A 20,960-nucleotide genomic window follows, 5' to 3' on the forward strand; every position below is an offset into this window, starting at 1 on the left:
ACAATACTCCTGTGTAGATTTGGTGAGGCCTTTTGCATGTCTGGCCCAGAGGCTCTTTGTTTCATAATCCACCCCTGCCACTGTATCTCGCCTCTGCTGTCTATATCTATATTATTTATTGAAAAGAGGCAGATTTACTGCATGTCATGAACCATTCAGACTGATATTCTTTGCAACAATGATTTAGGTCATGTGCAACTTGCAAAAAAACTATGTTTAAAACAGTCCACCTGAGGAACACACTGTACTTAGCCCCAGGCTAAGGGAGCTGTTAGCATGGATAAAAGTTGCCATGGTGAAAAGGGGCTAAGCAAACAATGTTGTTCTCAAATGTTAATATTACTGAGGCGTTTAAACAGACATTTAACCTTGGAAGAGTGCAAGTGCAATGTGACCCTGGTCTTAAGTTAACTGTGGATTAACAATGCATGTGTGTGAAAAGGAGCCATGTAAGCCAATGATGAACTCTTAGCCGAGGGTAAAGCCCTACATAAATCTTAATACACTTTATTTGAATGGTGACACCCCTGGTGTGTTGCCATCTTGACCATGAGCCAGTTTGACCATGTCCTTTCTGTTCCACGCTGGCACTCAGTTCATATCAGGCATGACCTGTTGCTTAGTAACATTCTGTGAAAAAACATTACAAGGGTTCACATTGCACCAATTGTCCGACCCTTATTTCCATCAGGGATTTGAATTTAATCTCGACACATGTGCCACCACGGGCAATGTTGACTCGCCTTATAAACAATGCCCTGCTCTCCACCCACACAGGTGCACTCAATCACTCATTTCCTGCTGGCCACAGAGCTCCAGGGTGTCTTCTCACATTGGGATACATTATATATGCAGCTCTTTATGAAAATAAGTGCCTTTCATTTATGTTTATTGTGCTATTTTTTCTCTCTTTCTCTCTCCTTTGTTGACCTATTTCCAGAGTTGTAAATTAGGGTAAAGAACTGGAACACATCCCCGTTTCCACCTGCTTAAATGCTCAGTGAGTAAAAACACAAGGTTGCCATATCAACCTTTATCAGCCAATGGTAGCAGCTAAATCAATGTGGGCAGGTTCCTGTCAGTGAAGCACTGACCCAAAAAACACACATCTATAAAACACAAAGCCACAGGTAAACCAACAAGTAGAACTGGGTGTTTGACTTCTTTCAGTCATTATAATTCTCGTTGTGGGGATGAGTCTTTTCACTGTCCTTCTCATGTTTCCTGTCCTTTTAAAAATAGAATTTCAGGGGATTTTACTTCACTAAGAGCAACATATCCAAGGAACAATAGACAGCATTATGCGAGCCTGATAATGACCATTGTAATAACGCCTGCTGAGGGACAGGAGGAGTCTTAGTTGCAGTTTAGGTTGAAATTTGATCCTGTCACTAAGCAACAAAAGAATTGTTTGTCTTTTTTACCATCATGTGTTAATAAACAGACCACATTCTTCTGAGTGAAAAGTGTCTCATACCTGCAACTGTTTCGTAATCAAGTTCGTGAATTGATGGATGTGCATTCATGCTAGAACTGTGAGAAGCTGTTTTGAAAATAATTTAATTTAAAGCAAAAATACATCCTTAAATTTAAGTCTTAATAAGAATATTCGCTACTTCATCAGACAGTTTCTTCTCACTGACAACAAAAACTATGATGTTCTTCAGGCTCCACATGTTCAATCAAAGTAGTCCTCTATATCAATGTTGGGGTTGAGCAGCTCCTCTCCGTACCGGGTCAGATCCATCTGGTTGAGGATCAGGTTCTCAAAGGTCTCCTCCAGGTCTGTGTCCCCGATCAGCACCGCTCCAACCATCCTACCTCCACTGAGAACGACCTGCAGCAGAAATACGGATTAAAACTGTGACAAAATGAGGCTAGACATGATGGATGGAGATTAAATTATTCTCATGACATGCTAGAGAAGTTGTCTACAATTTTAACGACCATAATGAATGTATCCTGCTTTCCTTCTGGTTCATTATCAGCATTAGATCATACCCACAGAGAAACAGTGGTTCCTTTCACACAGCTGTAAAAATTCAAATGTCATATTTCCCCAATGGCATTGGCTGGTGTCTGGCAGGATTCCATCAACTTGTGATTTTGATGCTGCTTACGCAAAAGACACTAAATTTGTGTTTAAATAAAAATTAAGTCTTTTTTTTTGTGAAGTGAATTAGGAAATTAGTCAGTAGCGCTCGAGCACTGTTTTTTTAACCCTATAACTTGCGGGCAGGTTTGAAAAGCATGTTGTGAAAAAATAGCCAATTTTTTTTTATCTTATCCAAAAACTATAACAAAACAGTTGTTGAATAAATTATACATATAAAAAACTCTGGCTAACACCAGACTATTCTCAAATGAAGTCTAGTCTGGCAACGAGCAATGGATTTTTCCGTAGAGGAGGTGTGGTTTACGATCCTCCAGAGCCGTTTATTGGGCGCTTAGAATGTCTATCAAAAGCGTCTGTAGGTAGCTCTTAGCCAATCAGATCAGTTATACCAGATGACGTAGTAGAGCAACAGGAATGGATGTTTGTTGTGTGTGTGTCTGTGAGAGAGTGTTGCTTGCTGCTTTGCTTCTCCAGTTCTCGCTTTCTGGAAGATTATTTATTTTCACGCTTTATTCCCCCTCATGTCATTCAGCCACTCACATCCACTGATTTTATGGGCAATAAACAAGCTGCTGCGGGTCTCTCGGCGGCTCCGATGTCCCCCGGCTCGGAGCGAGATCACCGGCGGTGACCGGCGGTCTCGCCGGTACAGCGCTAATCACCGGCGCTACCGGTGATCTCGTTCCGAGCCGGGGGACAGCGGTGCCGCCGAGAGACCTTTCGCCTTTCAACTTTCGCTCTGAACTATTTAAAACGCCATCTACAGCTAAAAAGAGTTTCGCGTCTGCAGCAGCCATGTTGGATCCGGAAAACTACAAGCTTCCAAATGCCGAGTAGTACGCGTCATCATCTTGCCGTCCCTCCCCGCTCTGTGATTGGATCCCTAAAACAGGGCTAAGAATGCTTCCTGGATTCCAGACCCTTTCGCAGTTCGAAATTAAATTCGAGCGCGCAAGGCAGTCTGGGTATACCCAGTACCTAGTAAAATGTAGCCATTTTTGCACAAAGCCATTAAATTCTTCAGTGCAGCTTGGAAGCTTTGAATGAGCTGTGAAGCTGGTCCTCGGCTGGGACCAACAGTCTTGTGACAAAAAAATCACTAAACTTGGAGGCTGTTTACACAGAGCAGAGAGGAGAGGACACGAGAGGTTGTAAAAGTGTAAACAGTTCCATATGTAGAGCGTGTGGAGCCTCCACTCCCTTCCCCACAATATTGTTAATACTTGTGGACACTTGAACACAATTGATTGATTCAGTTTTTACATTTTATATAAAGTAATAAAACTTTTTCTTCTTCTAGCCATGATTTTACTGTTTACACGAGGTGCAAGACTTATATATCACAGTAACAAAATGAGGCCACGGTGAGTAAAATGTGAGAGGAGCAAAACCGCCCTGGAGCTGTTTGAGGTTCAGTATCACCTTGACATACTCCTGGCCTTTAGTACAGCGCACCAGCAGCTCCTGGTCGGGCCCCAGCCCCTGGCCGTTAAACTTCCCCAGCAGGACCACCTGCAGAAGGAGCAGCAGAGAGGAAGTCGTTTAAATGTACAGAGGGAATTTTCCAACAGCTATAGAGAAGAGGACACCATGTGACACACTGTGAATTGACGTTGAAGGTCTTGAAGGTAATGGAGATAACTGACAGTAGATGATTAACAGATAAGTTATTATTTAAACAGCTTTACTCCCCTGCAATATAACATCACATACCTTATAGTTGAAGAATTTTGTAATGTGCGAGAAGAGTTCGAAGCAGAAGTCCAGTTCTATGGGTTCTGACAGGACCTGTGCCGCCATGCAGCGTCCGGCGTACCAGCCCATCTGACGGGCCTGAGTCCATAAGCGCATCTGCACACAGTACATAAATAGGTACATCTCAATAAAATAGAAGCAGAGTCACTCACTGTACAATAATAACCTGGACACTCATCTTCTTCCTTTTCTTGTGCAATAACCGTGCAATATTTTATATAACTGCTAATTTAAGTCTTATTTGGTCATTTATCCACTGTACAAAACACAATACCATACATTCCTCTATATTTATTTATCTATATCCATCCTCCATACAGTTCTCTACATTTATTTATCTGATCTTTTTTCTCTTATTTACTTTAATAGTGTATTGTTTTGTTTACTGTCGATTGTTTATTTTAATTGCATTTATATTTGCATGCTACTGGATTTCCTTATGTCAGTAATTAAATTCATAAAGTGGCAATAACACATTATATAGATCCATTACACACAGAATGAAACATTTCATGTCTTAATTTATTTAATTCATTTAAATTATAATGATTATGGCTTACATTTAACGAAGACCTCAAATATGGTGTCTAAAAAATGTTTAATATTACAAAAGACCAATTTTAAAAAGTATGTTTATATGGAAAGGTTGGCCTCTGAAAAGTATGTCCATCTATATGACTCAATACTTGGTTGGGGCTATTTGACTTGAACTGTTGAAAAATTGACTTTTCCATCATATTCTAATGTATTGAGATTCTAGTGCAGCATGAAAAAAATTGAAGAAGAAAACAAGAAAACAAAAAAGTTAAGAAAAAAAGGGAAGCAAAACAATAAAATGAAAAAAATAAAAAGAGAATAAAATAAAAGCAAAAGAAGAGAAACCAGGGGAACTGAGAGCAGCCTGTTTTCTTGATGACCTAAAATGACTCATCTCAGGACAAGCTGTGAGGTCATTTATAGTGCTGCTGATTGCACACATACCCATTTAAAGTATTGTTTCAATTTACAGCAGGATAGTCTGACTCATTAACTCATATCAATCATATCAAGTTCATCATTCAACTTTAGTAAAACATTTACAGTTCACATGATTGATGACAGAATCAGTTAAGTTGCCGTTAATAATTTACATTTGTAGAAATACATGCTTTTTGGAAGAACTTTATTTAATCAAATCCAGTTGGTTTGAACTGAATTGTTTGCAATGGGTGAGAACTGATGATGAATAGGATCTTAACTCTGTTAAAAGAAATTAAATGTATCAAAAAATAATTCTCACATGGCATCTTTACACCTGTAGCAGGTATTCAGATGTTTAGGATGAGAAAAAGCCAATAATCAGGAACTATTCTGTGTACTGTAGCTATTTAAAGATGTGGAGTCTTGGGAAAAACACAGTTCGATGCAATGATTGGTTAGTTTACCTGCTGCCACAGTGGGCTGTGTTCCCAGCATGCAGTGCACACGTCTCCCGCAGCATACACATCTGGCTCTGATGTCATCATGTGATCATCTACCTGCAGGCCACCATCATCTGCCAGTGCAAACTGAAAACGTAAAACCAAAAACAAGGGACCATCATTAACCCTCTGATGCCACAACCTCCCACCAGGTTAAAAGGCATATTGTTTATTTTAAAAAAAATCTCTGTAATTCATCATAGCCAGAAACTGTAAAAACTAAAATAATGGACAAATAATTTCACATTTGTGACAGTTCAATTAATCTACAAACAAATAGAGGCTTTTATTGGCCTTTTTTTCTTATTAAATTCATCTATGACGTCATAACTACGTAATATGGCACAAATGACTTCTTGGACTTCGCCCTCATTCTAGCCATGATGGCGCTTTTTCCATAGAGGTGAATGACTTTTATATTGCAGTGGAAAAAAAGGACACAGAGAGTAAAATGCGACAGGAGCAAAAACAACCAATACAAAATGAATCCTTCATGAGTATGAAACAAAGTAATAAGCAAACTCGAGAAGGAAGCTTTCCACTGGGAATTAAAGCGTATAATGAGAGTGATAAACACTAATGTGTCGTTTAGTGACACCTAGAGGCCTTATTATTCAATTGCATGACATAACATTAAACTTTGTGTACAAGAAGATGCAGACTGTCAGTGTTAGCATGGTTAAAAGAGCACAAGAGAACTAAATTATCTGTTATATAGGCCTGCACTCACAATTCTACCCAAGATAATGCCATTAATACAATGGTAGACCTGATGTTCATATTACCAGTGTAGTCTTGATTTGCCTTTTGATGTGCTTTACTTACTAGTTGGTCGCTATGTGGCCATGCAATGAATAGGAAACAGCAAGAATTACTAAAATCTAATAAAGAACTAATAGATTCCCAAGCAAATGTAATTTATTTTTCATATTTACTCACACTGTTGCCATGGAGAAAAGGCTCAGTGTTTGGCACGACACCAGTGGCACTGACTACAAAATCACAGCCAAATGTTTTGCCATTGGTGAGCTGGATGTAAACCGGCCAGGTTCCTACTGAGAGGAGAGAAAAGATGGAGGAGTGAGGGAAAAAAGGCAGCAAGGAAAAGATGAGTCAGTCAAATCTGAGCAGGAGGTCTAGTTCTCACCATTCTCAGGTCTGAGTGTTTGTTGAGGGGAATTTAGCAGCTCCTCAGAGGTGAAGATCTGTTTCACCTCACACTGGTATTCCAGTGAAACTCTGTGGGACACCTGAGCACACGCCGGCCGAGAGAAGAGACCCAGGAGATAAGGAGGAGGGTATAACATACCAGTAGGTTAAGACATACAGAGAATTATTTCCCAGACAGATTTCCCAAACTGACCTCCGTGCTTAAGGACACTATGCACAGGGGCTCCACAAGGGACTGTTCTGGCTCCATTCCTGTTCACACTGTACACAACAGACTTCAAATACAACTCTGAGTCCTGCCACATCCAGAAGCACTCGGCCGACACTGCTATTGTGGCGTGTATCAGGAATGGACAGGAATCTGAATATAGGGATCTGATAAAAGCCTTCAGTGACTGGAGTCACAAGAACTATCTCCTACTGAACACCTCAAAGACTAAGGAAATGATCATAGATTTCTGCAGGTTCAAGCCCCCTCTCCAGCCAGTGAATACCTGTGGGGGGGACATGGAGGTGGTGCCAAGTTATAAGTATCTAGGTGTATACCTGGATAATAAGTTGGACTGGTCCCTAAACACAGACGCTCTCTACAAAAAGGGGCAGAGCCGCCTCTTTTTCTTAAGGAAGCTCAGATCTCTGGACATCTGTAGTAAGATGCTGCAGATGTTTTATCACTTTGTGGTGTTAGTGTGTTGTTTTATGCTGCAGTCTGCTGGGGAGGCAGCATCACACACAGAGATGCAAGGATGTTGGACAGACTGGTCTAAAGAGCTGGTTCTGTGGTTGGAGCCAGGTTGGACACACTGGAGGAGGTGGTGGAGAGATGACCTGTCAAGATGTTTGAGGCCATCTTGAAATACCCAGATCATCTGCTACACAAAACCTTTATGGACCAAAAAAAAACAGTAGTGGACGGCTCCTCTCTCTCCGCTGCAGGACGGAGAGATACAAAAGATCCTTCGCTCCTACAGCCATCAGGCTGTCTCATTCTTCCAGAGCTACCAGACTAACTGAATTTACCCTCAGGGATAAATAAAGTAATTTTGATTGATTTGATCGACTTTTTGATTGACTATCTCACCTGCTCTGCTCCTCTTAGAACTATTCCTTCATGCCAATCTGGACCGAGGGCACTGCCAGCCTCTGTAGGACCACAACCATGCCTTCGTGCATTCCTATCTGGGTTTAAAGAAACAACAATACGGTCATCTTGGGAAGGATTCTGCTGTAGCATAACAGAAGAAGAGAAACTGTAATAATGTAGACCTGCTGTGAAGGTCTGGGACGCTCCAGGTGCCGGTTCCTCCGTGGTGTATCGAGTTCTTTTACAGGGTAGAGCTTTTTCTGGTTTGTCCGCCTCCAGTGATGGGATAAGGAACTGTGCCGCCCCGGCATCAAAGAAGGTGTTTCCTATGGCCTTGTCCTTCACAGCCCAGATCACCTCACAGCCCTCCACCTCATACCTAAACAGAACATGAAAAGGAATATTTACTGACTGGACGTGTGAATAATCCCTAAACATGATGTTTATCTTATAGAAATGGGTTTCATACAGTCTCAATGCTCTGAAAAACATACACATTTTAATTTTGATTTTAAAAAATGACAAAAAAATAAGAGCACATACAAACATAAAAAGCAACCTTTTTAACCCTCTGAATCCCAAGCAGTTTCATGGCAGTTTTTGCTCATGTCACATTTTACTCTGCACCTGAATGGAAACTGCACATTCATGGCTAGAAGTAGGAAGAACTCAAAAATACATTTTGTGCAGAATAACACAATGATAATGTTGAATGCACTTATTGTAAGTCGCTTTGGACAAAAGCGTCTGCTAAATGACATGTAATGTAATGTATAATAAAAAAATGTAGGTTGAAATTTTTCATTATTATATTTTTTTACAATTAATTTATTTGGTTACTTTTCCTGACAGTGGCGTTTGTCACATACCATTCTTTCAAGGACTGTTGAAAATGTAAAAATCCAATAATCATTTCTGTTCTTACAGTTTTAAACGATGATTAAAATTTTAAAAATAAAGCATGCCTTTCAAACCTGCCAGTGGGTCATGGGGTTGAGAGGGTTACCTAAAAATTCAGTATTGTGGTTATATTTTACTTACACTAATTCCAGGGCGATCCCTCCATTACCAACAACAACAATTCTCTTAGCCTTGGCTAACCGCTTCTGAAACTCCTAAAAGAAAAAGAAAAAGAGGAAAAAATAGTTAAGCTACAACATGTGTTCTTTTGTTTTACCCTGAATAATGGGGTTATGTTTTCAGTTCAGATGTTTTGGCTGTCTGTAGATTTACGGTAACTCAGCAGGAACATCATATTCACAGCAATAAAAAGAAGGAAATTGGCACACAACACAAACAAAACAGAATTTTTCTTTGGACAAACTGCTTCTGGCTAATGTTAGAGGGTTTTATATGTTCAGTGTCTGGAGGAATTTCAGATCTGGATGCCAATATCAATAAAAACATCCAGAGTGCTGGGGTCGTACCTGGGCGCTGTCTGTGTCCCGTATCCCCAGGACATAAGGGTTGTCCTGGGTTAAGAGCTTGGGTCTGCCCCCGCTGCAGATACACAGCTTCTCATAACCAAATACTCGGCCATCTGTAGTTTCCACAGTCTGAGAATAGAAAGAGGAAAAAAAGATAGTGAGTCATTTTCAAAACAAGTCTTGACTTTTGTTTCTTTGTTCGCACTTCAGAGAAAGTAATGTTCCTTTACACGAACTGGGGTTGGATTTTAGACACAGAACTAAATTATCTTACACTGCACCTCAACTATGTGCTGTAACCACATGTCCACAAGGTGGCGATAGTAGACAGACAACAGTCACAAATAAGCCTTTGTTGAGTTATGTTGCAGCAATAACATAATAATCAATAAACAACTAATTGGGAATAATCGCGTGTGTGGCTTTTATTACTTACGATTGCAAGTTACATACAAATAGTATAAGCAGTCATACCTTCCTATTAAAGAAGAATACCGAAGCAGAAACATACCGTGTAAAGCATTACATAAAATACAAAATTACTGTATTTATATAAACCATTGAGGTCTGTAGGTCTATTTATATTATAATCTGCAAAACAGCTACTTACATGTGATTGCGTGTGAATTGATTTGACAGCAGAGTGGATGATAGTGAGGTTGGGAAACTTCTCCTCCAAAATACTGGACGGTCTCTCCTCCACATCAAACTCTTCCAGTGTCTTGGACACCTTGCCAAAAAAGAAAAACCCGTAAATGGATACAGCTTATTGAGTGCAATTAAGTAGAATGACAGGGAATGCATGCAAAGGAGGATATGTTCAATAAAAAAAAATAAGTAAGTGCATGCATTTGTTGTGTGGGAGACCAGGTTGGAAACAAGCCCTGTCAGTTGTTGGTGCACATGTACAATATTTGTATGTTCAATAATCCTTCCCCTGAACACCAGCATCATCATCATCATCATCATCATCATCACCCTGACCTGTTTATAGTTGGTCACGGCCTTGATGTGGGGGCCTGCTGTAATCAGAGCCACGTCAGCTGACGAGATCTGGGATGATAGCTGTCAAATGAAGATTAAGGTTGATGTTAAGTAATAAATTACATGACATGTTACAGTAGTACAGCGTTTGTACCTATGGATTTATTCTGTGTAGACCGAAACGTGTTACTTATTAATTAATTCTCACCTGCTCAACACATGTCACACCCGCGATGCCACCTCCCACGATCACAAACCGAAATGTTTTCTCTTTTCTATCTGCCATGCCTTTCAGAAACCTGCTAAGCTAACGGTATGTAGCCAACACTACCTCCCTTAGCATTTTCAGTCAAAATGGTTGCTGTATTCCTTCTCTCTCTGCATGGACGCGTTTATAAGCATTTAGAACCAAACTGGTATGTGTAAGGAGTGTTACAATGCTCTTAGAATATTGTTGTAATAGCTAGTTGAACAAAATTGCCCTGAGCACATGAAAAGAAAGCGCTGAAGCAACGCAACTTCCGTGTTTACATTTAACTACGGCAAGCAGCAGGATAAGTTTTTAAGCGCATGAACTCGGAGATGCAGAGGAACAGTAGATTGTTAACCCGTAGTATTTGCCAGTTAGTTGGTTAACACATACATGTCGTCACCCTGTTAAAATAATCGCCTAACTCATTTTTTCAAGTTTTGCAGGAAACAAAAAACTTCACCAAAAGTGTAACATAAGACATTTATTCATCATTTCACTCAAAAAGGATGTAACAAAGGATGGCTAATGGCATAGTAATAACACTGTGTGTAAATTATGTAACTTAAGAGAAATAAACGACTCAAGCAAGATATGGTAACACTTTATTTTAAAGGTGTCTACATAAGAGTCACACAAGCCTGACAGAAACATTATATGAGTATCATGAGAACCTGGTTGAGTGCGTACCGTAGAGGCATTGTCCTCGTGAGCGGGCGGCCCGGGTTCGAATCCGACTCGGAGTCCTTTCCCGCATGTCTTCCCCTCTGTCTCCCCCTTTACTCTGTCCTATCAAAAAATGGCCCAAAAATATCTTTAAAAAACATATAAGAATAATATAGATGTACGTTATTTTTTGTATTATAATCCATCATAATACAATCATTTTGCGACTACTTATCTGCTGGGTAGTTTGACCCCAACCCCCAGGATATATAGGGTTATTATCTTAATCTAAAATATCACATCATAATGAATTTGATGATTTGATTGTGTATGAATAAGCAGAATGGAAAAGTAATTTAAGCCATCAGATAACTGTAGGCTAAGAAGTAAAATTTTTCCTTCTGAAAATCTGAAACGTAGTGGGGTATAAGTAGCAATTGGCGAGAAGTACAGTATTTGAGTAAATGTGAAAATGCTTTTTGATAGGCTGTGAAAAGGGCCTATCAAATAAAGGAAATCTTCATTAAATCATTTGAAAGCTGCTCTAAAGGACACTTGTCTATAAGGGGCATGTTTGTTGCTCTTATAGCCAAAGTCTATTACTCTTAATTTGTAAAGTAACTAGTAACTAAAGCTGTAAGTAAAACATAACTACAGTATTTCCTTCCTTCTGTAAATGTAGTGGCATGAAGAGAAAAAAACTTAAGTAAAGTAGAAGTACCTTAAAATTGTAGGTAAGTAACGTTACAGTACTTTACTTAGTTACATTCCAACTCTGTTAGAGTAACATTTGGGTTTAAAATGAAATGAGCATCAGAGATTATAACCAATATGTGATGATTAACTTGTTGTCTAGTCAACACCTGTAAATCAGGTTGCAGTCCTTTGTTTTGAATGGTATGCAGGGCAACCTTCTTGTTTATATTTAGATAACAATTGTATCTGTAATGTCAGAGATTAATGCGGTCGCTGGGTCATGAATCAAATCTAAAATTCCATCAAAACATCCATCATTACTGCAGTGATAAACAACTCGACCACAGATAACGGTTGAAGTACAGTGCTATTTGTGATTTTACATGAAGTAATCGAGGGATCTTGACACGATCCCCATTCTCTGTCAGGGTGTTTGGCGGATAATGGCTGCATTGTTTTCCGATTCATCAGCAAAAGCCGGCACTTGTTCTATTTTTGAAAAACCTTTTATGCCGGTGTTAACCATGCATGGGAGTATTGATGTCAGTGTCTGAGATGATTGGGTCACTGCTAATCAAACACAGGTTAATGCTGTGCGTCATACCTCCCCTCTTGATTTTCATCACGTTACCCCGAATAACCCCTACAGGAAGTCGACACATGGCTATATGGAAAACAGTAACGTGGTAAACAAATAAAAATTACTGACTGGATTCAATGTATGCACCATAACTTGTATTTTCAATTGATAAAAGGGGCTCGTGGGTGTTGTATGGATCATTTCAATAGACTGTGGGGTCCTTATGATAATAATAAAGTGGCTTTAATTTGATGGAATATTGATTAGATACTTGCAGTACAATTAATGTACAATTAATGATTCAATTGAGATGTGTAAGGGGGAGCCCCGATCTCAAACTCATCCAAATCTAATGTCTCTTATCTCAATCAATCTGATTAACAGAGTTTAGGTTGACAAAAATGTATAATTTCGGAAATATTTTTAGCAATTAAATTTTGGCAATAGTAGACTTTTTGGATGATTGCTTTTTTTGTCCTTTTCTTTCCACCTCTATGCGGAGGCCAGTCGCGTATAGGTGGACTTCAGTGATGATCAGCACCATGAACAGTTTTTTTCCATTTTGACAACGACTATCTAGACGCAGGTTCGAATCCCACTCGGTCCAAAACTTGTAATGCATTATTAAACAGAAATCAATTTCTTTAAAATGAATGGCAGTCGTAATGTTTTTGATTTCTTAAGTAATTTAGGACCTTAAATATAACCTAAAAGGTTGTTAACTTAAAGGCAGTGTAAAGAGACAAAAATACTAAAGCAAATGTCATGACATGTTATATCAAGTGCTTGACTTACTCATGGCTTTTAACCTACTGTATTACAGTGTTGTTACTCGATTACAATTGGATTGCAATTGTAATGACTTAAAACGTGTGTATTTAATTTAACAACTTTTACTGCTCACTACACATTATTGACTTATTAATGAGACATGTAGACATTAGTGAATGGAATGTGTTATTTATTAACAGACAGAGCCCACAGTGCAAGGTCATACATACACAGCACATAAAAACATAAACATAAAAAACTATATACAATGCATATAAAACGTTGCTTTTACGCATGAAATAATGGTCAATATAATTTGGCCTTGTTTAAAAAGAATTTGCAAAAAAAACTCTTTAATATCAAAGTGAAAACAGATTTTTACAAAATAATGTCAATTAATTAAAAATATATGAGGTAAAATAAATGATTGCATCAGTATTCATACCTTTTAAAGTACCTGACCTAATTCAACAAAGTTCCAGCTAGTTGATGCAGCAGTGTCACAGTTAGTAAAATGGAGATCACCTGAGTACAGTTGATGTGTGTCAAGTGATCGTAGTATAAAAACATGTGTGTCTGGGAGGTCCAGTCTCTGGTTCATCACTATTCCTGCTACAATTGTAACATGAAGACTAAAGAACACTCAGAGAAAAGATCATTGAAAAGTAGAAGTCAGGAGATGGCTCCAAAAAATGTCAAGCTCACTGATCTCACTAATATTCAGTATTCAGTCATATAATTGAGCCTGAGCAGGGGAAGCAGCATGGCACACTGCAAACACATGCATTCAAGTGTTAGTCACGACAGCAGTTTTAGCATTTTATATATTATATATATAAGGAAATAAGGAATGATACTTACCCTCATCATTACTGGAATCAATTCATAGTCACTAGGACTCTTAAGTAGAACACCAAAACACAGACACGACCAGAACGTGGTCAACCTGAGACAGAACGATTTAAGACATGCTTCTGTTTGGGATAAGGATTCATGTTCCCACAGTTGTCTATCGACAACAGGACGTTTTTGGTTAAGAACCTCTTTCTGTTCCTGAAGCCTCTTGTGGTCTGGCAGCTGAGGATGTTGCAGGAACGGCTACATAACACAAACAAAACATTATATATATTAAATCATGAATATATATATCTTACATAAAAAGGAATACACAAACTATACCATAAATAACTTTGAATCTTAAGGCAGCAGAAAAACAAAACAAATAAAAGACAACAAATATTTACTCACAGCTCTCCATGTGATGCTTGGAAGGAGAGATACTCAGCATCGCTCTCTCCAGCTCCTTATCTTCATCCATCACTATAATGCAACACACGAGGATTAGAATAAAGGAATATGTCTTCACAATACTTAGGCTAGTATGACCACCACAGACATGATGGGAGTTTATTCCACTTGATGTACTAAAATACCATGAAAGCATATACATCTTTTTGACTAAACAAATGGAAAACACAACCTACCCATAGCTTCAGCAGGAGCTTGTGAGGCATGCTTCATCTGAGAAGAGGCAGAGGTTGAGTGTTGCTTCTTCTGCAGGTATTGTTGTAGCTTGTGCATCTTTGTCCCTGGAACACAGCTTAGTGCATAGTGGAGAGTTAACACCTTAACTGATGCTGAATCTCACAGCTATTGCCAGGACAATTTGACTGAAGTAACAATGAAGTGTGAAGTTTTTGAAGTATTCAGATCTTTTACTTCATTAAAAGTAGCTATACAGCAGTGTAAAACTGACCTGTTACAAGTAAAGTCCTGTATTCTACATCCTGCTTAACCCTTTTTGACCCAAAATAATTTTCATCACACCGTTATTAAAGGTTAACTTTCATAGAATTGACCCTCTGCATCCTTTATAGATAAAATTTATTTCACACACACACTGCTGCACCTGTGTAAGCAGGTGCATTTGTACTGAACAACTAAACAAAAAACAAAAGTTTAGAAGAAGCATTATGGATATACTTGAGTACAAGCTGTACTTAAGTACAGTACTAGTAAATGTACTAGTTACATTTCACAACTGGATGAATGAACAGCCAGAACACTGTCATAGTTTTTTTTACGTTATATCTCACATCTACCGGACAGTATTCAGTGTATATGTATCGTCTACCGGCTAATGGTAAGCGTCATTTCAATAGATTTATACATATTTAATGATCTACGTGGGAAATTTCATTTATGTACATGTAGATTAACATGTCCCATTACAACACGAAAGTAACTCTGATGAGGGAAAGCGGTAAAAACGCTCGGGCTACGATCTTAAAAGTCCATCTGTATTTTTACTGTAGGCCTACTGTATTTTATTGTGAAGGACAGTGTTGTGTTGATAACGATGGTTGATAACGGCCTTATTTATTCGGCTTACCCAGAAACATCCAATTTCCCCCCAAAAACGCAGCAGCCCCCATTGTTTTACAGCGAGGGGAAGAAAGTGACAGATGTGGTAGAACGGCTAATTCACCGGCGTTAGCGTCTATTAGACGACTCTGGTAAACCCGAGGCTAACGTACACGGTTAAAACGATATGCGGTTTAATAGTATAAGAATGACTACATGTTTGGTCAATAATAATTTTTTCATTCATCATTAACCCTTTCATGCATAGAGGTCACTACAGTGTACAGCTGTTAGAAAGTGCTTTTTCTCTATATGCCTGTAATTTTGGGCACTGCTGCATGTAGTCCACACTAGTGGAAGCTAATGCATCATCCCATACAAAAAATCCTATTGGCTGATCATTGCAATGGGAAAAAGTAGTCAGTGAAACCAAGATGTCCGACAGACAGGGAGAAAGACCAAACACCTCGGCTATTTCGGTGTCTAGCTTCTATAAAAAGATACCACTGCAGGTGAAAATATAATTACATCAAGTAACATCTAAGGTGACATATTATGTAAAGATTTTCCAAGTTTTGATTTTATATTTGGAGGAAATACGGATTAATCGTCTGTCCACTCAATTGTACATCATCAAGGAAGCAAAAAATGCCAGCAGATGCCTAGATGCTGCATGCACACAAAGAACCAAGTAGATATGCGTGCAGTGTCTTGCAGCTTTAGTATATATAGTCTCTCAAAAATGAGCAACAAGCATGATTTGACAGGAAATATGATACATGCTATAAGACACTATGAGAGAATATGCTCAGTTCAGAGACTTAACAAGAATACAGTATGACATCCCTAAAGATAAATAAAAACGCCTAGTGAAAAAAAAAAGTTTTATGATTATGTTAACTACTATATTTATCAATAGAGCTCAAATAGAGAGGCCTATAGAGTATTGGAGGAACCACCATTCCAACAGAATACCATATTACAACTGTATAACTAAATTACAACTATACCCTTATAACTACCATGATATTACATTGATGTGGTTTTACAGTACAAAACGCATGAAGTACACTTGAGTGGACAAAAAAATATTTCTTTATAGAATAAAAATATATATTTTTTTTCAAACCTTGTTTTACATCCCTAATGATGTTTAAAAATACTTAGTAAAAAAATCCTGATTGAGTTTATCATAATTCATGCATGAGAGGGTTAATGTAGGTTAATTTACAGTTTGACGTAATTTCCAGGCAACGAAGGTTAAGGTGATATCAACTCTTCCCTCTCTCTTCACTCTCAACAGCGCCCCCACAGCGTATACTCGAGGCCAAAAATATATTACATCGGTAGTGGTTTAGCACTACCATAGGAAATGAATGGGATTCGGTTTAGGGAGTTTTAGCTAAGGAATCCCCGGCGGCCGCACCAAGAATCACAGCTACCACTGCTTTTTATATCGACTCCGTAGTAGGTAAGACTACCTTCCTCGTTAGTATAGTGGACAGTATCTCCGCCTGTCACGCGGAAGACCGGGGTTCGATTCCCCGACGGGGAGTTCTTTTTTTTTTTTTTTCCTAGCTGTTGATTATTCACCAGGAAGGACCAGATTGTGTAACGACAATTTGCCGTCTTTTGCTCAGACAGTATGTTACGTTAACTATAATGCTGGGCTTACACCAAACGATTTCCCCAGTCCCAGACTAAAAACCAAAAGTCTTTAGTAAATCTAGGAGTCTTACTGGAGTCACAGCGCGCTCCCGTCATCCCGATCGTTAAGTGTAAGGTAGTAATCTGCGCTGTTTGATATCAGTCTTTTCCTAGTCTTGGGTTTGCGATCATATCAAACATGTTTGATATGATCGCAAGTCGCAGTGACGGAACACAATCAACAACCAATAGATGAGCAGACCGGCCAGTAAAACCTATGAGTAAAACCACTTCGACAGGAAAAAGTTACATCACAATAATGTTAGTAAACTCAAGCCTAAATACAAATATAGAGATGTAATATACTTACGGCCACAAGCGGGATTTTGGGGGCGCTGTTTCATAGTAGAGAGAACAGTAAGCAGACCCAGTTAAAATGTATAAATAAATGTATACATAAATAAGTAATAAATAATTGATGATTAATGTGTGATCGACTAAATGAAAGTTGATAGAGCTGATAAGTATAATTATTCAATTAAACAAATAATTAAATAGGACATAAATGTATATCATAAATTCTTTTCTACAGTTTCCTTTCCTTTATTCTTCATTATATCTATTTTTACTGTAAAATAGTCAACTTTTCATGTCAGAAAAACAGAAACCCCTTTTCAGCTTTGTGAGGGGCATTTTGTGGCGTCTTCTCCTCTTCTTTTTGTTGTGTTTTTTTTTCAACACAAACCACTGCACACACAAAAATTGCATGGTAGGTAAAAAATGCTAAAGGAAATCTAGTTGTAGTCTTGTAAATAGTGACCCTGCAAGATTCACAGTCTTTGTAGAATCTCAGTCTGAGACTATAGGCTGGGACTAAAAACTCTCAACACTTGTCTTTAGATGTGAGCAGGTGTGAGCTGATAGTCTTGCAGGAGTCTTTCCAAATCTTTTCAAAGTATTCTGGTGTATAGGTAGCATAAGTTCCAGTTCCACAGACTGCATTCAAATTCTGGATGCAGTCACAGTGAAGTCAATCAATTGGTTTTTGTTCTACCATTTTGAAATACCAAGTTTGGCATAAGAAGACTTTCATCTAGCAATTAATGCCATAAACTCATTAGGAAAATATCTACTGAGGTAATAAATCAAGTGAGACGTGGGGTAATTCTCTCATGGAATAAAGTAATTTTGATTTGATTTTGATTTGATTCTTCTTAAGGCACTTCTGCATTGGCTTTAGTTCTCAGATCCAAAGGCTTTGTCATGCCTCCTCCCCCTGCTCCCTAGTCTGGGTGTGCACGCCTGATTGCAGATGGGAGACCTCTGTGCTGGAGCCGGGGCCTCTCAGCTGCTGCTCATCTGAACATCACCCACACTATTTAAGATCCTGGGCCACAATCAGCCAGCGCTGGATTATAGACGCTACTAACAGTTAGTCTCTAGCTCTCTACACATTACCTGCCTGTAACCCTTTTTCCTTTTTGCACCCCAGCAACATCCTCCACTCGAACGCCAGCCTGCACCTCCCGCCTGATCCCATTCTCTGCCTGGCTGCCTACCCACCTGCATCCGCCGACGCCAGACTCCCTGCCTTACCACCATTTACAATAAACACTCTTGTTACCCTACCTCTGCCTCTGCCTCCTTCCCTGCTCCCGAGTCCACCAAACCCGGCCCTGACAGGCTTGCCGTTCGGCTGGTTCCAGCTACATATTTATTGTAGATCACAGATCCAATAGTGATATAAATCTTCCCATGAATCAAACTAGTGAATTTCCTAAATGTTTAATTATTTCTTCAGTTTTTGCTGAAACTGACTTAAGATGACTTAAAAGGCAAAGTTGAATTTGTCTGTCTCTTAGCTCTCCATGTTTCCAGGCAATGACTTAGCCATGCAGTGGTCTATAGGGCAACACAAACACACACATTCTTCTTGTTACCTGTGGTAACTCCCAGCACATATCACCATAGTAGGTTATTAATGTAGCTAATTTAATCTGATTTATTGAATGTCTTCCTTACCTATAGAGAAACATAATGATAAACCTTTTGTTATAAGTTCATCACGGGGTTTGTGTTTGACATTGGTAATGATGTGCTAACAGCTCGTAGCTCATAATATGCAATAATTTGGCTTAAAACGCATAAAGATTTTCAAAAATATTTTCTCACAATTTTATTATCAAAATCAACAGATAACATTTATCTCATATGGCTTTACATCTGTTTTCTTTTATTTATTGTTTTGTCATTTACTTCAAGGTATTATTATATTCACATCATGCCATCGTGAAACAGCATTAACAGAGCCACAACACACACAAAGCCAGGAAAAAAACATATATTGACTTTGATGGTTCAAATTAAAGGCACTGTTTCTTAAGGTTTTTAAAATAAACAACAAAACTCTGTTCATGATCTTCGTCATCACCATTATCTTTAGTAACGGCATAATATTTGTTACATAAGATGTCTGGTTATATCATCAGAGCACTGGGAGTGCAGGTGGAGGTTCCTCAGTCGGTACTAGAGAGGGAGGTAGCTGGGAGGCTGCAGTAGGTCCCTCTTGCCGTAGGTGGCAGATCCCACGTTAGTCGGTGCGTAGACGGTACCGATAGTGTTGCTGGAGCGGACCAGGAAGTCTGCTAGCCTTTGGGTGACGCAGGTGGCTGTGTTGCACTTCCTCTTCTGTATGTGGTGGCTGGGACGACAGGAGAAAGTACAGAAACATCACAATAACAAGATCAAATGTTGTGCCTGTAATGAGGATTGAATACAGCAGCTGGTTTCTGTAAAGCTGTTACCTGTTCATAGCTGTGAGCCCCCTCTGCGGTCGTGTACCTATGAGGCCAAGGAACGGGTTAGAGATGAGCCCAGGGGCTAACCAGCCGTCACTGTCTGGGAGAGCACTTTCCTGCTCGCTGGATGAGCCGGGACTGAAGTACCTGAATCACAGAGGGAAAAGGGCCAAACCGTTTCACACTGATAGCTGATTATACCCTCTTCAAAATATCCACAAGTCCCGAGAGGGAGAAGAAAAAGTGGGCACTTAGCTCCCCCTGAGTTGCACAATGAAGCACTTTCCCACACACAAGCACAATTGGCTTCCACCTCCAGAGTCGTCAATGCCCTGCTCCTCCTCACACAGAACATTACAGCTGTACTTATCACACAATTTCCATGATATTCAGCTGCTTGTCTGCTGACCTCAGATGTGATATGATCAACATTTCAGCAAAGTGAAACTGAAAGAGCTAATCGCTTGCCACCGTTTAAACTCTGCCCCTAATCTTGGACCATGATTTTGGCACAGAGACTTTAAAGAGCTCATCTTTGGGCTTGTAGTGTAGACTTACCTGTAGCTTGGGGCGGCGGTGACGCAGCGCAGCAACACAAGCAGTATGAGGAGAAGCACAGGCACCCTCAGGTGATACATAGTGCAGAGTGATAACCTGGATTAACACAGATATAACAAAACTTCATTCATTGTTACATAGTGCTAGGGCAAACCACAATGTATTATTATTTCTTTAACAAAAAAAAAAAGACACAGCCAAAAGACAGCATCACTTTGCAATTCATGTATAGTACACAATATCATAATTAAACATACATATAGAAATGTCATTCTAACAAAGTTCTTATTTCAGATTTGGGAAGTCCCTATTATTAGAAAAAACTAATAATATTATTTTCTCTAATTATGTACATTTTATAATTCAGGGTAATTTAAAGCTGTGCTCAAAACAATAGTAACACCAACAGCTACTTTTGTTCCTGTTGCTGAGCTTCAGAATTACAAATAGGGTTGCAACAAATTGTTTTCATTCTTGAATATTTTGTAAATTATTTTCTTAATTATTCAATTCATATAGTCCATAAAAAGACAGAAAATAAAAAAACAATTTCAGAAGCAAAGGTAATGTCTTTAAGATGCTTTTTTTGTCTGTCCGACAGTCTGAAACACGCAGATCATTTCAATATGTTATC

The 20,960-nt window shown here is 39.0% G+C and overlaps 2 protein-coding genes and 1 non-coding gene across 3 annotated transcripts; 1 reads left to right on the plus strand and 2 right to left on the minus strand.

The window, feature by feature from the left end:
* Nucleotides 1-1,543: 1,543 nt before the first annotated feature.
* pyroxd1 (pyridine nucleotide-disulphide oxidoreductase domain 1) lies at nt 1,544-10,526 on the minus strand. The gene is made up of 13 exons (XM_059325444.1): nt 10,205-10,526; nt 9,997-10,077; nt 9,623-9,742; nt 9,013-9,141; nt 8,627-8,700; nt 7,768-7,964; nt 7,583-7,680; nt 6,479-6,581; nt 6,271-6,386; nt 5,296-5,418; nt 3,830-3,967; nt 3,539-3,628; nt 1,544-1,837 (listed from the first exon to the last, which is right to left on the minus strand). Exons 1-13 carry the CDS (start codon nt 10,280-10,282, stop codon nt 1,679-1,681), a joined length of 1,506 nt encoding a protein of 501 aa, XP_059181427.1. The 5' UTR covers nt 10,283-10,526; the 3' UTR covers nt 1,544-1,678.
* Nucleotides 10,527-16,806: 6,280 nt separating this feature from the next.
* Nucleotides 16,807-16,878, plus strand: trnad-guc (transfer RNA aspartic acid (anticodon GUC)). Its single transcript has one exon. It is a non-coding gene; the product is annotated as a tRNA-Asp (tRNA).
* Nucleotides 16,879-19,216: 2,338 nt separating this feature from the next.
* On the minus strand, nt 19,217-20,406 carry LOC131961039 (calcitonin gene-related peptide 2). Its single transcript, XM_059326315.1, has 3 exons — nt 20,327-20,406; nt 19,775-19,915; nt 19,217-19,671 (listed from the first exon to the last, which is right to left on the minus strand). Exons 1-3 carry the CDS (start codon nt 20,404-20,406, stop codon nt 19,497-19,499), a joined length of 396 nt encoding a protein of 131 aa, XP_059182298.1. The 3' UTR covers nt 19,217-19,496.
* Nucleotides 20,407-20,960: the final 554 nt, after the last annotated feature.

The sequence above is a fragment of the Centropristis striata genome, chromosome 22 (genome assembly GCF_030273125.1).
Source record: "Centropristis striata isolate RG_2023a ecotype Rhode Island chromosome 22, C.striata_1.0, whole genome shotgun sequence".
Taxonomy (NCBI): domain Eukaryota; kingdom Metazoa; phylum Chordata; class Actinopteri; order Perciformes; family Serranidae; genus Centropristis; species Centropristis striata.

What these genes read in the sequence shown, in the direction of transcription:
- pyroxd1 (XM_059325444.1), bottom strand. Translation starts at nt 10,282, where the DNA reads ATGGCAGATAGAAAAGAGAAAACATTTCGGTTTGTGATCGTGGGAGGT. An exon ending in GTGTGACATGTGTTGAGCAG is followed by an intron (nt 10,078 to 10,204) that starts GTGAGAATTAAT and finishes TTCATTTGACAG; the next exon opens with CTATCATCCCAGATCTCGTC. An exon ending in CAAAATTCTTCAACTATAAG is followed by an intron (nt 3,629 to 3,829) that starts GTATGTGATGTT and finishes CTCCTTCTGCAG; the next exon opens with GTGGTCCTGCTGGGGAAGTT.
- LOC131961039 (XM_059326315.1), bottom strand. Translation starts at nt 20,406, where the DNA reads ATGTATCACCTGAGGGTGCCTGTGCTTCTCCTCATACTGCTTGTGTTG. An exon ending in ACCGCCGCCCCAAGCTACAG is followed by an intron (nt 19,916 to 20,326) that starts GTAAGTCTACAC and finishes TCTGTGATTCAG; the next exon opens with GTACTTCAGTCCCGGCTCAT. An exon ending in GGGCTCACAGCTATGAACAG is followed by an intron (nt 19,672 to 19,774) that starts GTAACAGCTTTA and finishes CTGTCGTCCCAG; the next exon opens with CCACCACATACAGAAGAGGA.